The sequence below is a fragment of the Copidosoma floridanum genome, unplaced genomic scaffold (assembly GCF_036245765.1).
Source record: "Copidosoma floridanum isolate Cflo_tuat_1 unplaced genomic scaffold, Cflo_Japanese_pri ptg000006l, whole genome shotgun sequence".
Classification (NCBI taxonomy): Eukaryota; Metazoa; Arthropoda; class Insecta; order Hymenoptera; family Encyrtidae; genus Copidosoma; species Copidosoma floridanum.
Genome location: NW_028321883.1, coordinates 2,261,916 through 2,279,597, shown reverse-complemented (window position 1 = coordinate 2,279,597; position 17,682 = coordinate 2,261,916). Strand labels below are relative to the sequence as shown.

The following is a 17,682-nucleotide window of genomic DNA, read 5'->3' as shown; positions in this document are numbered from 1 at the left end:
AATGCCCCAGTACTTCAATTCCCGAAATTAGACGAACCATACAATATCACAACCGATGCCGTGGGCTACGCGATAGGGGGGTACTGTCTCAAGGCGAGATAGGAAAGGACAAACCTATCGCCTATACATCTTGAGTATTGCGGGGACCCGAAATTAACTACGAGGTTTTCGAAAAGGAGGCACAAGCCATAGTGCACAGCGTCAAGACTTTCAGAACATACGTTTTCAGATGCCCGATTACCATCATCACCGACCATCAACCTCTGGTCTGGTTAAAAACAACTGATCTTAACACCAGAGTCATCAAGTGGTGATTTAAATTATCCGAGTATGATTACCGTGTCGTAAATAAACCCGGCAGGTTAACGGGGATTGCATTTCCATAACGGAGATGCGTTGTCAAGGAATCCGATTAAAGAAATTAACATAGTAACTAGAGCACAAAAAAAAGCGCAGAAAATGAATCAAAGAATATCCAAACTGAAACGCAAGGACAATTCCCAAAGTCCGCCAAAGAACTTACAAAATGGGAAACGACCGAACCCTTACCCCCAGTGCCCCCCGTACCATGACCAACAAAAGCTACGTTTAAACCCAATCGATCAAGGGCCCCATCAAAAGACGACGGCACAACAAACGACCTGGGGTTAAAAATCATAGAAACTTCTAACTCAATGCAAAACATGTCATCAAGCACGTATATTTTGTAGACACTTCAGGCAATCGAATCGACGACGGATATCATTTGGATTCTGGAGAGGTCAAAAAAATAAAAAAGAATAACCAAATCTCCCAATATCTATTACTGAAACGTACAACAACATACGTTCCACGCTAAAGATACTCAAAGCTCTAGCTGTTAAACACGATTTAGATTATATTTGCCTCGATAAAAGTCAATGTATGAAAAATTTAGAATGGCCAAGAATCCTGCACTTACCCGACGTAGTGTTCATAGACCAAGTAATAAAAATACTCATTTGCCTAAGAAAAATAAAGTACGTGACAACAACTAGGAGAGACGATATCTTTTGTTAACTACATAAATCGCCGATTGGTGGACACCGAAGAGTATCAAAAACTTACAATCGAACAAAACAAAAATATTACTGGGAAGACCTAAAAGGAGACGTCCAGCGTTGAATCCGACAGTGCTTGGACTGTCAATTAACAAAACTCGTACGGGTGATAACGAAGCAGCCAATGTGTATCACGGATACACCCGGCACAACATTCGATAAACTCGCTATGGATCTATGGATATAGAAGGACCTGTGAAGAAAACGAAAAACGGTTTCGAGTACATCCTAACAATACAAGACCACCTCTCAAAGTTTTGCTTTGCCGTCCCGCTACGAAACATGCAATCATCAACAGTAGCAGACGCTTTCATTAAGCGAGTCATTTGCATCTTTGGCTCGCCTAAGGTAGTTCTGACGGACCAGGGCTAAAATTTCCTCAGTAACTTGATGCAGCATGTGGTGAGACGCTTCATAATTAAAAGGGTCAGGACAACGTCTTTTCATCCTCAATCTAATGGATCGTTAGAGAAATCACACCACGCCCCAGCAGAATTCCTTCAGTATACCAACGCTGACGACGGTCCTCACAAGATCCTCGAAATCCTCCCAAAAAACTTAGTTAAAATAAAGCACGAATCTAATAGTAAAATTGTTCACTCGAATCGGTTAAGATATTCCTACATTGTTCCGTGACCCATATTGTAATTATACCCAATTATTAAGATCTTTTTTTGATTACAGAGAAAGAAAAATCATGCTATAGTCAAAAGGGATCCTACTAACGTTTTTAATCCTTACAACACCAGTGTTGGGGCTCATTGGGTATGATTGCGGTACACGAAACTCCAACATAACAACAAGTCCTTTAAGTAGCCGATGTAAAAGTAGCCGAGTGCGAAGTCCCGCAAGACAACATCACCACTACGAAGCAGTACCTGCAGCTGCTGCTAATCGATGAATTCACTGAAGTATCAATAATCCAATTTAACGTAGAAATAGAACGAGAGGTAAAGGAGTGCCACTGGTCCAGTTACGTATCCAGTATCTTTGGCAGATGGGGCAGTTACGTCGCTGAAATCAGTCGCGACGCTTGCGAGATAGCCCATCGCACGGGAACTTTGAACTACGGAGGGCACGTTATACAAGCCTTACGGGAAAACGCTACCAACTCATCCCCGATGGTATTCGCCGGACGTATCATGACGGACGGATCCTGCAGTGGATTCGGTTATCCTGACTCCTACGGATCCTGGTCTAACATCATTGCCCAAGGAACCCTGCTTGTCATTCTTATACAAATAACGACCAATGTATCGTTAGATAGCGACAAAATGTATTTTCCTTTCGATATTATATACGCTCTTTCGAACAAATTCTGTGTCGATTTTAAAGGAGTCCACGCTCGACAAATCTGAGAAAAAATGTGTAAATTTCGGTTTCATCAGCGCAGGTATTAAGGCAATAATATTTTGCACCCAACTAATTAAGTCGTTTCTGAATACCATATTCAGAGGGTATGCTGAATATCATATTCGGGTGGTCGCTCAAGATTCTTGGAGCCGTATGGGGCACTCTTACGTATTACATCATACATGCCCACCATCCGCACCAAGATACCAAACAAACAGGATATTGAGGCCCGACTTACCTCGGATCAAACTCACACCACTGAGATAAAAGAAATTTCACCACCGTCCCAACAAGATGAACTAATTATCGAGGACGAAACGAAAGGCTTTACGGCTCCTGTGTTCTCATATCTCAAATAGACGGCTAGTCTCGTCGTCATATAATGCCATTCTCAACTAACCTTTTTAGGTTAGGGGTGTTACATCTAGCTTGCAAAATTTATTTTTTTCCCTCTTTCCATTTCCATACCACAACCAACATATACCCAACCAGAATACTTTTCTACGTTCCCCATTTAGTCACGCTCATTTTAGTATAACACGCAATAGTTGACGATTTTCCTTCATTGCTTCTTCCCAAAATACTCTGCCCTTGGTGATTTAACCACAAAGTAATAAGTTTCCGCCGCTTAAAAACTTAACTGTACTTCGGTTTAAGATATTAATTTTTATCATATACTAACGTAATCTACTCTTGTTATGCAACAAACAAGAGCGCTATCTTTTTTTTTTGGGTTCTCCAATATTCTTATCTTTCACTCAAACACGTTTCGAATGATAAGATTGCTATGTCGCCCAGGAAATAGCACCTATGGAGAACAAAACGCACACGTCAAGAGAGACAAACGAAATTTTTTACTAACACCTAGAGATAAGTTTTCTATTGTAGTGTTAATATTAATACTCTTTATAAATAGTCGATTTTTTGTCACAAAATTCGTCAATGTAAAAATCCGAACACCATCTTTGTACATAAGATTAACAAATCTTATATGATACCCATCCTGTGAAACCCTCGAATCATCTTTGCCTTCGATAAATTAATACCTATGTCCGCCTGATTATAATGCCACGCTTGACCCTTCAACTCCCTACAGTTCCTACGTTACTACGCCACCATTATTTTACTTTCCTAGTTTCTTCTTTGTTTGCCCGTTGTATACCTACGATGAATTCACTATGCCCTTCTAGCGTAGCGTCTATTACTAATATAAATGGCCGCCTACGATTTTTACTCTAAGCTATACCATTTTTCACCATTTGTATTTTCTTCTCTCTCCACTATTATTGTAACCGTCGCAACTATTACTAGACTATTAACGCTAGTTTTAAGTTATACTTTTGTACTCAAACATATTTTATAAATAATTTTAAGAATACTTATTGTATCGTCGTTCTACTGCGTGCACCCCCCCCTCCCCCAAATAATATGTAAACACTACATGTGCAGCGGCAAAGGCGTAGCCATTTTTTCCCCTAGAACATTCATCACACGGCACACCACCGCGCATGTGACATCATCATGTAGCTTCTTTCTGAAAAGGAGACCTGTGCAGGCTACACCGCGCGCATACCTATACACATTCGTACACCTCATGTACGCACGACCAAAGCAGTTTGGGTCGGAGAATCTCGGAACCTCGTTTTGGGTCGCACCTTGGACTTGAGAGTTCGACAGCAGCTGTCACGGCTCAGTCCCGCTCCAGTAGCTTCCGCCATAACTTGTCTCTAGGGAATCACGTCTCCGGCAACCCTGTGATGTGATAGCTAAAGCGATCAATATTGAAACATTGCCGGAACTGTGGACGTCGGGAGGTGGTCATGGAGGACTGCCCTCGATGCGGAACTGAGGAGAAGCGGTGACAGTGGAAACGAAAGAGGAAGGCAGAGGAGGCCACGACAGACCCAGGTGAGGTCGCTAGTCTGGCTGCCCGATTGGATTTAACCAGGGAAGGAGAGCCAAGACCATCTCTACACCATGGCGAGTACCCCTACCGTTTCCAAGACCACTGCCGGGAGTATTTGGCGAAGGAAGCCGAGAGAAGGAGGGGGGGGGAACGGGAGGATGGGAAAAACCGAGGGGTCAAGGAAAAGCAGGCGCCGCCGCTTCCGGATCTGCGAGGACAGCTGGACGATCTACGGGCGAAGAAGTAGAGGAGAGAACTACAGGATTGACGCCTCCAAAACGAACGAGATCGAAGGGAGGCACATAACCGTGAAGAGGAGAGAAGAAGCCAGGAAGAACGGTAAACCGATAAATTGAGGAGAGAGCAAGCGGAAGAACAACGAAGAGAGAAGAAAGAAAGAGAATAGCAAGAAAAAAAGTGGATAGAACACCAGGAGAAGATGAAAGCGGAAGAACAACCAAGAGATAAGAAAGAAAGAGAAGAGCAAGAAAGAAGATGGATAGAACTGGGGGAGAAGGCAAAGGCAGAAAGAACGGGGAAAGAAGAAGGAAATAATTAGGAAGGAAGATAAACGGGTCGAGCGGGACGAAATGACCAGTGAAACATAAGAAAGAAGGAGAAAGAAAGGGTGGGAAAATCCAGAAAGAGGATGGATGGAGCGGTGGAACAGATATATGGCCGAGCAAACACGGTAGAAGGAGGAGGAGATAAAGGCCCACGAGGAGATGAGAAGGAAGGAAGAAGGATACGGAAAGAATTGAGGGAGGTGGCGAAGTATCAGAAGGAGCTGGTGCGAAGAGTTGAGGAGAAGTGGCTGGAGGATATCAAGAAAAGGAAGGACTACGATTGAGAACTTCGTCGAAGGAGGAAGGAAAGGGAGAACGAGGAAAAGAAAAGGAAGGAAAGGCAAGATCGGTGCAACGCAAAAAGGTCTCAGAGACGATCTAGATGGTTGGGGGAATTCCTTTCTTCAGGATCAAGGGAGGACTCCCGCTCGGGACCTCGACGCCACCGATCCCGCTCGAGGAGACGAGGCCGATGGGGTGGATGAGGCTCCCATAGCGATCGATTAGAAGCGACCCTCTGGCTGGACGACTTGCCACCCTCCACTAGACAGCTGGTTTTGGACGGCACCTTTAGAAAGTCGTCCTCATCGCCCTAGAGGCACACGTGGCCAGGAACACAGGGGTAAGGAGGAGGAGGTGTACCGGGAGATGAAATACGGTGAAGCAGCGGGCCAGAGTTGTGCGAATAGAGAGAGAGAGTTAAGGAGCCGGGAGAAAACGGAGACGCAAAAGAAAAGATCAAGAAAGAAAGAGAAAATTAAGAGAGACAGAGTGGGTGGAGACAGAAAGAGAGAACGAGTAATTTTTATTTTCAGGAACCAGGATGAGCAAGAAGAGGGAGAGAGAGAGATAGAGATAAAGATAGGGGAAACCCTGTTAATTCTTATTTATTTCAGGAAATCCAGAGACCCATCAGAGGAGATGTGGAGAACCATCAGGGGGAGAGACCCCGGGTAAGCGGGGTTTTTTTTTTTTCATGCATTACATGAAGTAGTCGCCAATGATAGACGGCTTTAGACATTCGGTGGAATGTCTAGCCTAGGAGGGGGGCTTGTGACGTGGTAGCTAAAGCTATCACGTCACCGTATACCTATATTTCGGGGCAAGTCATCGGTGGCTACCGAGTCCTAGAATAACATATATGTTTTCTACATGTATATCTATAACACATTACTAAATGTGTATTCTCGGTGCCGCGGACTACGAGCCAGAGGAGAGAGAAGGACCGAAGACCAGGAAAGAGATTGAATGTGTGTGAGGTATGATTGGGTGAGCAGCTGTGTGAGATAGAGAAGGAGAGGTGGAAGGGATCGCGACGCGTCGGAGAGGAGGGAGCACCGGGTTGTCGCGTCGATTCCCGAGTTTTTGAAACCTCCAACAATTTACCGGTTTCTAGGCGTGTTGGAGATTTTTGGGATACCCGGGAGGGGTGCGCGCGTCGATCGAAGGGGACGGGAGTAACGCCTGTAGTAGTTAAGTGGTAGCTGGAGACAGAACAGTGGAGAGCCTGGCACGAGGAAGTATCAAGAGGATAGCGAAAGGAGCAGAGTCGGAAATCTAGAAAAGTGACAGGCTAGATAGTTCGAGAATAGCAGAGAAAGAAAGTTCCTAACGATTAAGAGTAAGGTAGAAAAATAGGACTGGACCGAGAAGAGGTAGGACAGAAACAGAGAGAAAGAGAGAGAGTCTTCGAAGCCAACTGTGCTGCAGTCATCGCGACGATCCGGACGAACTCGAGGTGGCATTGAGTACGGGAGATAACGAGGATTGTGGAAAGGTAAAGGTACGTGGAATAGTGCATTGGGTCGTATACCGGGGCAAGTGGTTAGGACGATCCGAATGAGGGAGTCTGGGTGTGCAGGCGTGTGAAGGGAGAAAGAGAGAGAAAGCAGAGAGACGTGTGTGTCGGTGTGTGTAAGTGTAGAATAGATTGCGTGGGGACTAGTCGAGGTGTTGGCGGGATTCTTAAGGTGGTGAGACGCGCGCGGAGATATAGTAATAGGTACGAGGTGTGTAGGAGATTGTGTGTGTTCGGGTGTGTGTGGTTTAGGCGCGGGCCTCCGAGATTGAGCCAAGGACGCGTTCGACAGTGAAGACGACCCATATCGCTACGGAGATACACGAAGATATTTACCTGGCAGATTATGTGCTTATACTGATATACGTAAGAGAGAGAGAGAGAGAGAGAGAGAGAGAGAGAGAGAGAAAGGGAGTGCTGAGAGTGTAGTTAAGGGTGGAATAAATAGTGCAGACGCGCTGCTAAAAGTATAATTCGTGTCCCATGATTCTTGTCTGGTGTTCCCGAGCCAGACACCTGTGGCAGACCTCCCGGAGGAGAGAAGTCCAAAGTGTAGGGACAGGGTAAGTAACGTATAAGAGAGAGTTTTGTGAGGGGATATCAGAATGGCCCTTACGGCTGAAAAATCCTCGTCACAACCCATCCGCATCATTTGGGCAAGAAGGCCCATTGCCTCTGGGTTGACTGGGAGTATCTTTTCCTCATCTCGGACTCATTAGCAGCACTCACTATCAACCGGCCTGGACTACGCCATCACACACATACGCACACAGTCATTCTTTTTTTCTTACGAAGAGTATTCCTCCATTCTGTCTCTTCCCTTTTCTCTTTGTGGAGTTTGTTCTGGCGCTACTGCCAGGACGAATTCCCATAGTCATAGTAGGAGTAATCGTGTTCTGGCGATCACCAGGACGCCTTGCTCATCATAAACTCTGCCACCTTTGGTGTTTGTTCTGGTCAGCCTAGGACGAACCCCGACTCCACTTCTCAATCAAACAACCTTAAGCTGCCAGTCAGGAGCTAGACCTCTCCCTTCGAGGAAGAGTCAGGCATCCACGTGAGAGTGACAGTGGGTTCAACGCCTGTCCTCGTACCAACCCAGCCGAATAATCCAGACCCCTCGATCAAAGCACTACCCAGCCTACGGCATTGGGTTGCTAGGGCTAAAGTTTCAAAAATGTATCCTGCTTTTTACGCTGGACGTAGCAATAGCAAGAAATATGCGTCAAGGGAAGGAAAAAAGTTTACTCTAATAGCCGATGATTGATAATATTGAGGATAAATGAATATTTATTATAGTCTAATTTTCTGAGCAAAAACGTTTATCCTGTAAAAAAAAAGAGTCAAACAAACACATATCGTATAGATATGTGAAAAAACTACAAATTGCTAATTGTAAATGCCATGTCAACATCTACAAACTTTTTATTAAAGCGATCATTTAAAAAATCCACACAGTCCCGTATCAAAAAACGCTGATCGATATCGAATCAAATGACACCTGTTATATAATATCAACAGTTTCCCAAGCAATCAACAAACTCTCCATTATCTACTGAAGTGGGCAATAAATATCAACATAGCACATTAGTACAGCAGCTAGGGGGGTTTTCGTAGCCAATTGACTTCCACGAGAACGAGTAAGCATTCTCGATGTATTTTTGCCAGCAGAATCCGAAACTTGTTTTTTCGTAAAATTGTTCCAAAAATCGGTATTAACAATTTAAATGTTTGATGATTTGATTCAAGATTTGAACCACCGACCTCTTGCACCCAAACTGAGTCCCTTATCCATTCTCCTTAAAAATTCGAGTACTTTTTGTTATGGTATGATTTGTAACTTATTTTTGATGTAAAAGTTTATTTACTGTTTCATAATTAATTGAATGTGATTATAAATTGCATCAATAAGTAAGTCATTCATTTAATAAACTAATTTTTTTTTAATTAAATGATTTTTTTTTAACTTAACAATTAGTATACTTTAGCAGATTAGCTTCCCTGTGTATGATAAAATATTGATTTTTCAACCATTAGTTTGTTACTTTTACAATAAATAAAAAAATAAAAAAATTATTGCTTGTATACATTTTTCAAAATTCACAAAAATTATAAAAACTGCTTTCATACCTTATGAGCATTTCTCTGATAGTCAAATTTCTGTTTGTGTTGAAGGATATAACATTACATAAATTAATGGATGCTGAAGATATTTTGCAAGAATGTAAAAGTCAAAATAAAAAGTTACTTGAATAGTAAGTATTTATTTTTACATAGTTATTCAAATAAATAAAAATTTATGCAACTTATAATTTCAGTTTAACAAGATCAACAACTTTAGAAGAACTTGTAAATTTGATAACGGAAGAACCTTCTATGGACTTGGAAGAACGTTGGCGTTATAAATATTCAAATGTTGCTTGTGAATTACTCACCAGTGATGTTCCTGTCCTGACCGAGAAATTAGCCAGTAACTTAGATTTTAATTTGTTTTATCCTACAAAAATCGTGAATAAAATAAACAAATTTACTCTATTTTTACTGGTCCATTAGGTAATGAGATACTACTATCCAAACTATATTCTTTCATTGATAAGGAAGAACCTTTAAATCCATTGTTAGCGTCTTTTTTTAGTAAAACAATTCATTCACTATTAAGAAGAGCTTCGGATCAGGTATATTATTTCAACAAGATTTTAATAAACTTTATCTTTAGCTAGCATGTAAAAGGAATTTTTGATTGTTTAATTTACAATATTTTTTAGAACTGGATTTCTCATCAGTTTGTGTGCCTTCAAGTTTTAGAGTCTCTTAAAAGTCGCAAAAATTGTGTTGATTTATTACTACAACACATACAGACTTCTGCCATTATGGATTTAATTCTAATACTTCTTACTAAAATTGAAGGTGATGAAATGCGTCAGAACGTATTAAATGTAAGTTAGTAAGCTCTTTTAATGGATTAATCAAATTTATTCATGTGAATTATATAATTAGTAAAAATTAATTTTTTTAGTGGTTTGATGATCAACAGTTTGTTCAAAGATTAGTAAAACTATTGTCTTCATCTTCTGATGAAAAAAAACATGCTAATGCTTCACAATTACTTTGTGATATCATAAAACTACCACATATAGAACCAGAAAAACGACCTGACTTAATGTTACGCACATTGCAATCGTAAATATATTTTTATTCTTAATTACTCAATTTATTGCAATTCTTTTCTATATTCTGTGAACGAAAAACAGCAATAACGTGTTATAGTGAAGTCAATATATTTATATTTCTTACAAAATTTACGTTAAAACAAATTTTTAATGTTTTTCAGCTATTTCTGTAGGCTCAGAAGTAGACTAGTTTAGCACAAAAAATGTTTTTTTTTTTTTTTTTTTTTTTTTTCATCCTTACATTCACTCTTATCAGCACATAAATATTTTACGTCTACTCAATTACGAATAAAAAAGACATAAGTGCATACATAAGAAAGATGTGTTTTTTGTATGAATATTAGGGATAATGTGTTTAGGTAAAAAGTTAGCCAAGCTTTTTTGCAATATTTATAAATCATTTTTATTTTTTTACGCAAACTGCAACTGCCGCTTTTATCCTTTGGTAAAAAAAAACATATGCATGACTCAAGCATAAACAAAATTATTGCGCCTTCCCTACAACAAAATGTTTGATACAGAATTATTGAAGCTTATTAAAATATAACTTTTTTTTTTAGTAAGTTTTTCTTTCCAGTGCTATGTTAAAACTCTAAACATTGAAGATTGTTTTAAAATGGTTAAAAACTTGTTTAATAGCATCCAACTTTTTGTATATAGCGTTAGCAGATAAAGTATTGAATACATAAGTCGTAGATTTTATGAAAAAATTTTTTTTAATTCTGATTAATTTTTATCCAAAGTATCCCAACACACCAGACTATAAAAATACCTTGCCCTCGTTTATCTTCCGTCTAGCATTCTTTAGTATATCATCTCCTTATTATTACCTTAATTTCTTCGTTGCTTCCTTTTAATTTCTCTATTAAAAGATTTGAGTTTTCTGTGCCTGTACAAGGCAACGTATGCAAAAAAAAGCGTACGCTTCTTTGCCATACAATAAACTATCACCTCTTATGTGTCTTTGCCAACCTTGTCTTCAGCTTGGCCAACAATTAGCCTTACAAGCAATGATTAGTTTACTTTCTAGTTACTTAAAAGCATTACTAAAAACGGAGTGTGGTCAATAAAGTATCCTTGTGTGGCTGTTGTAGCTTAGACTACTAAAGCAACTAATTGCCAAACTAAGTTAGTATGAGAGCTAAGCAGAAACTGTTTTGCAGCTCCAGGCAAATGTGTAGGTTACATTACTTACTGTAGGTAAGAAAACGTATGTTTAAATAAAGAACTGTTGGTTATAAGTATTAATAATACATGTCAAAGATTCCGTTATGCATCAGTTATAGAGGAAGAACTATGGCTGCTCTCCGTATATAAAAGTATAGTCTGCATCAATCACTTGTTTTTTCCGAAGCACGCTTTGCTCAGTTTGTGTCCAGTTACACTTGTCTGGGGCTGACCAGCAGTTTCTGTTTGTATCTCAGGCTAACCTAGCTTAATAGGTAGCTGCTTGGGTCGATAAAGCTGCTTCAGTAGAAGTTGAACTGTTTCGCTGCACTTTATTTTCAGATTAGGTCTGCTTGCGACCAAACTAAATTCTGCGTGGCAGTGCTAAAGTTCTAAGCAAATGTGACTGCTCATAAACCAAGAGAAATGTGATCTGTACAATCAAGTCATCAATAGATTTTATCTGTTAATCGATCGATTATTCCGTATTATCATGTGCGCAAGTAACATGTATAGATATCTAATTTTTAAAGATTAAGGGAACTGACTAAATGACTAAATATTGTAATTTTAAAATTATACAATTCTTGAGTGGTGGCTATGATATAGCTTAATTGTTAATAAAATAGATTACATTGTGTTACTAAAAACTTACAGATGTAATAATTAAATATTTTTATTTAAAAAAAATATTTAAGATAAATTACAAAATATATTTCGGTATGAAAAAATACTCATCATTTACATTCTGAATATTAAAATCGATAACAGCTTTCAGAATTATAATTGATAGATCTCTTTTTTAAAAAAACGAAATGTTATCGATGTACTAAAAATTAATTGAAGTAAATTATACCTCCTAAAAATTACCTTTTAACTAAAAATACAGGCCAAGTAAGTCTGATAAGATAAGTTTAAAATTTAATAATTTTTTGAAGTCTTTATACGGTGTCCATGTATTATATTTTTTTGAATAAATCCTTTGCCTTCCAATCTGATGAAACTTTTTTTTTAGTGCAGCATAGTTTTTGTGCAATACAGGTATATTAAGCGAGCCCAACACGTACATATCCAGTGATAAACGTATTCAAAGACGTCAAGCTAGCACTACACTTAGTGTATTTCTACATAGAATCGGCTAAGAGAAATCATACAAGCACTCAAATTCGTCATTTATCTGTCTTTGAATGACAGCGCTATTGTTATTTTCATCGCCAGCCCAGCGTCTGGCTGTCCAGCGATAGTCCTCTTCAAGACATTTTTTGTACGCTGAGAGCAGTGCTAGCTTGAAATTAGACTAGCAGTATGTGAATTTATTATTAGCTCGCTAGAGCAAAAAGTTCGTAAACAGTTAGTAAATATTGAGCGACAAATTATAGTGCTCATAAAAAATGGAAAACTTTACTTAGTAGTGCTCTTTCAATATGCCTATATTATACTATCTTGAACCTGAACATTAAAAAAAAATCAAAAGAATTAATTCTTATCTTTTAATTCTAGTACGCGTAAACTAAATATGTTATAATAATGCCTCAACGTTTCTATACACTTACACGCAACACCACATAAAATTCATGATGTGAAGTTTGCTTGTAGTAACGATCTAAAGTAAACATTACTTAGTTTGATTTAGTTTGATTTGTACGTATTGAAATGAAGGTAAGAATAATAATAACGTAAATGTAATTTAGCTTAAACAATTTCGTTAACTCAGAGTGATGCACGCTTTGTTGAAGTTGCCTGACTTCTCCTGTGAAATGGTGATACAGACATTCTTATAGTATTCACATGTTTTACAACACACCTTCTTAAATATATAATCCGGCCTATTTACAAATTTTTTTCTTATCGTATCACTTTATTTTATTTTTTTTATTTCACTAAATTTTTTTTTTCACCCTATTTTGTGTTTATCTTTTTTCTATTTGACTTTTTTTATTCAGACTTTTAGTTATATATAAGATATATTATCTAGATTATTTTTGGAATCAATTTCTACAATATTTAGATTTTCAATTTTATAATTTTTGTTTGCATGGTAATGTTTTACTTAAATGTAGTTTTATTTTTTCGCAAAATTTACACACGCAGCTATAGCGGTTGCCTCTAATTTGTGTTCATGTATGTTTACTAGAATTTTAAATTCCATTTTGTATGGTTCATTTGAAAAACTTCTAATAAAGAGGATTTTAGGTTCTGATAAATCTGAGACTTTGAAAATGTTGAAAATTTCGTTAAATTTGTTCATAATTTTTCCAAAATAAGTACTTGATTATGCATTCTTAATAATTAACACTTCCGTTGTATTTTTACAATGCGTCTTATTGTAACAATTTTTTAATTTAGTTCGATAGTTTGTACTGTTTGTTATACCTGGTTTAATTTCTGCATTTATATACAGAAGTTAGTCAATTAATTTTTTGTATTTTGTTTGTCCTTTGCAACAATCTTATTTTTTTTATTTTCACAGTTACATTTTTAACGGTGTACTTTATGATAAAAGAATGACTCTATGAAAAAATACGTTTTTCTTGATTTAGATCAATAACAGTATTTTTGTTTGCATACTCAATTTTAACACCAATATAATTTTTAACTTTTTCTCAATCGTTCTCTATAAATTTTTTGATAAGTTTTGTTTGTATGTTATTTTAATGTATTTTATTTACTTCTTACTACAGACTAACAACTCATCAAAAATATTTTAATATCTTCCTATTATTATTATTAGTATGCAAACAAAAATCGTAATTACTCCTTATGAAATTTGGATCACCTATATTAAGGTAATTGTTAATACTTTTAGTATTTGCGTTTTACCAACTGGTGAACATTCGTTTTCTATGTACTTTTTCTATTAAAAGCCTACTACTTATAGTATTGTTTTATGTATATTTCTATTCTTATTTCTTTATTCCTCTTTAACATTTAAAATTTATTTTTCTACTTTAGTGGTTTTTTAAACATTTGGAAGTTTAATGCACCCTCAGTAGAAAAAATAGGGTCCGCCCCTGGTATGAAATCTACGATTATTTGTCAGTTTTTTCTAACAAATATCCCACCTATGATTTTTGATTAATGATGTTTATCCATAGAGATATTACTAATACAGTAGGGGAGTTGACTTAAAACTTGTCCTGTCTGTAGAAAGAGAGGGAAAATGAAGTGATCCATTATGTATAGATATACTTACAAAGTTTTCATGCTTGTAGGTGGGGCGATGGAAGATACTTTCATTCTCTGTCTTTCTGTTCCAACGAGATATTTACACTTATGCGTTAGGTACTCACTCCTCTACTCTATTAATAATATCTCTATACGTTTATCACAGTTAGCGGGGGAAGTTCAGAGAAATGCAGGAAGCGCAAACATGCAGCAACGTTAGGAATTTTTTGCTGGTATGGAATTACTTATTTATACGTGTTTACGCATACTTCAACCATTATTTCTAATTTCATAAAAAATCTATCTTGTGGATCCAATAAAAAATATTATATAATGTTAATCTACTAGTAGTATATCACACAAAAAAATTACGAGATTTCTATACATCATTTCTTTAGAAATACAATTTTCCGTGATTCTTTTATAAGATTACATGCTCAATTCAGATTTTTGGAAAATGGGTTATGTAAAAAACGTTTCCATGAAATGATCTAAGATTTTTTATGATATGTTTTTATGGTAAAATAAATATTTTTTAAAAGTTTTACTTATGTCTATCAAGAAAAATCCTTAAATTTTTTTTTGCATTAAATTTGTTTTAGTATTTATTAACTATTGCAATTTTTTTCCTTGTTTGAACTAAATCGTCTTCAAAGTTGTTGCTAGCTCGTTTGCGTTCATATACTTTACGTATGTTATAAGGCCTGTGTTATTTTTCCCCTAAGTGACTATATATATGGCGAGAGTCACGTGACCTTTTGGAATCCCAATATGACAGTTTATTTGTACTTAGATTAGACTTAAAACTTTTTTTTACATTTTCATCTCCGCTTTCATCATTTTTGATTTAATCGTTTTCAAATTCATTATCATCATTTAAAAAATTCTTAATTTTATTTTCTCAGATGTACTTTCGCTTGTATGTTTATATTTTTCTAGATTATCTTTTCATCAAATTATTTCTATTCTACAGTCTATAACTATAACATGTTTAGAAATTATTATTTTTTTTTTTACAAATACTTTGTAGCTTTATCCAGCATAGCTTACTAATATCCCTAACTCTGCTTTATCATTATACTTATTGTGTCTTCTGACTTCTGATTTTTCTACGAGCTTTTGTCGACCGTAAATTTTTTAATGTCTTACGTATGGCTTGATACTAAAAAGTAGTTTAAAAGGTATGTAAGTTAAGATCGTGTTAGCTTTAGCTCAATTTTTTCAATAAGCGACTTCTTTATTCCCTCTGGCTAGTATGTCAGATTTATTTTTGCCTCTTTCGTTGAAGATTTACCTATGTCCATAGCTGATCTATTATACTTTTTTGCTACAATTTTTAATACACGCACATCTAATGGGCATGAAGATTGTTTAATACCTTGAAATCTCATAACATTGTTAATTTCTTTAAATAAATATTCTTTCTTATCATCACATTGTAATTTGCTTACTTTTGTTTGAGATTTATTTTTTACTAAATTTACATAATCGATAAGACATCTAAATGCTTCTGATTTGTTTGTAATGCTATGTAGTTTAACATATTTGGTGTATTTATTAAAAAATATAAAAAAGTGTATATTTTCATTGTAAACTACTAAATTTTTTGGCCCATTTAAATTTGTATGTGTGACTTATGAAATCTCTTTAGCTTTATTACTATTATTTTTTAGTTGTTTATTCGTCACGTTACTTCCAATACAACTTACGCATTCCATATAAATATTTTCCAACTTATCTGGCAAATTATTCATCATTTTATGTTAAATTAGTTTTCTTAAATATTATCAATTCTTAAGGCTTAATACTCTGTGCAATTTCATTTTAATTTATCAGTATTTAAATTTTCAGTCATCTCATAAAGGTAGCATCTGATATCCGAGTTGTCAGATGCCAATTTTGATAAAATTTCGATATGAGGTCAAGTGTGAAAAAATATTAGACACGTATTTCTTATCAGCCCATACGCAGTTCTAAGGGGTGAAACCCACTCCTAAAGTTCTCCCCCAAAAATCGTTTTTCCTAAATATCTCGGCTTCACCTCTATATTTTATTACAAAAAAAAAAAGATTATTTCTCGTGCAAAGAACAAGTAACCAACTTTATTTTATGCAGTAGAGGTTGCATTCCCTATTTTAAAAGGGATTAAAACCCTTTTTTGTACCAATTATCGAATGAAAAAACATAAAAATACTAAAAAAAGTGACAATAAATTTTGAAACACTAACTTAAAAAGTGAAGTTGACTTGTTTTGGTATTTTCATAAATTTTACTTCCAAAAGGAGTAAAGCGCTCCTTAAAAAAAAAGTTCGTATACATGTTTCAAGTAATCGATATTTGTTTGAAATTTATGTACAAGGATTTTAAGGTTACTAATTAGGGGTCGTCCACAAAGGACCGTCCGGTCGTTTTGGCTAAAAATGACCCCCCCTTCCCTCTGTCCGGTTGTGTCCGGTTTTGCTCACCCCCCCCTACTCTTGGACGTCCAAAACCACCTTTAAAATTAAGAAAAAAAATTTTTTTAAGTAAAAATTAAAAATAAATAAATACACAAGCAAACAGCGAGTGGTATCGAACGTTTAGTATGACATGACTAAAGCTTAAAGCACACAGACATGTGTTTCTATTGGATTTCAAAATTTTGCTAAGTCAAAACTAAATGTATTTTTAAAAAATTATACACTTAAATAAATTAATAATTATAATCTGAAGTTGTGATGCGTTGTAGAAAGAATCGGAGATAATACGTGATAAAAATGTTCGAACTAAACACGATAAAATGTTAGAATAAGGAGGGTCATTCTTCTTCCCAAGGGTTTTGTAGCCAATTAGTGAGAGGCTCTGCGACCGGGAGAGTTGCATGGTCTGTAGGCCGGTATTCGTCGATTGCATCCGTTTCCAGGTCCTCCACGTCCACCCATTCCACATCCTCTTCTCCTTGAGGCATTTTCAAATGGCAAAGGTACTCTCTATTCCGCTTTCCAATAATATTTGATTGATATATTGGTTCTGGACGTCCAGATTGATAAGACCCCCCCCCCCTTTGTCCGGTTGTGTCCGGTTTTGGCAAACTCCCCCCCTCGTCCACGACCGGACAGTCCTTTGTGGACGACCCCGTACGAATTTTTCATTAGATTTTGTATATTTAATATGGTGGGTCCTGAATGCTGGACAAAAAGTCAAAAAAGTTTAATTTTAATAAAAAACTGTATTCCAAACCAGACTGGAAGCCTGTGCATGTAAACCGCAAAATTCAAAACCCCTAAACCCCAGACCGGCCGAAGACTTCTGTTCCTCAATTCATAAATCCCAAATTTCTTAACCCCAGGGAGGTCGTAGGCTTCTGTATTTAAACCGCAAAATCCCTAACTTCTAAGCCCTAGACAGGCTGGAGGCCTGTACATGTAAGCCGCAAAATTTTAAATCTCCAATCTCCAGGCAGGCCGTAGACCTATATATTTGAACTGCAAAATCTCAA

General features: G+C 36.7%; 1 protein-coding gene across 3 annotated transcripts in view; it reads left to right on the top strand.

The window, feature by feature from the left end:
* Positions 1–17,682, top strand: part of fmt (phosphatase 6 regulatory subunit 1-like protein fmt) — a 400,722-nt gene that overhangs the window by 75,533 nt on the left and 307,507 nt on the right. For 2 of the 3 annotated variants that reach the window (XM_089598239.1, XM_089598237.1), the window contains exons 2-6: positions 8,878–8,957; positions 9,021–9,172; positions 9,256–9,377; positions 9,468–9,638; positions 9,719–9,882. In XM_089598239.1, the coding sequence (XP_089454365.1) occupies positions 8,878–8,957; positions 9,021–9,172; positions 9,256–9,377; positions 9,468–9,638; positions 9,719–9,882 (689 nt within the window). Of the gene's footprint in view, positions 1–8,877; positions 8,958–9,020; positions 9,173–9,255; positions 9,378–9,467; positions 9,639–9,718; positions 9,883–17,682 lie in introns of those variants that run through there. The other variant, XM_089598238.1, reaches the window with a different exon arrangement.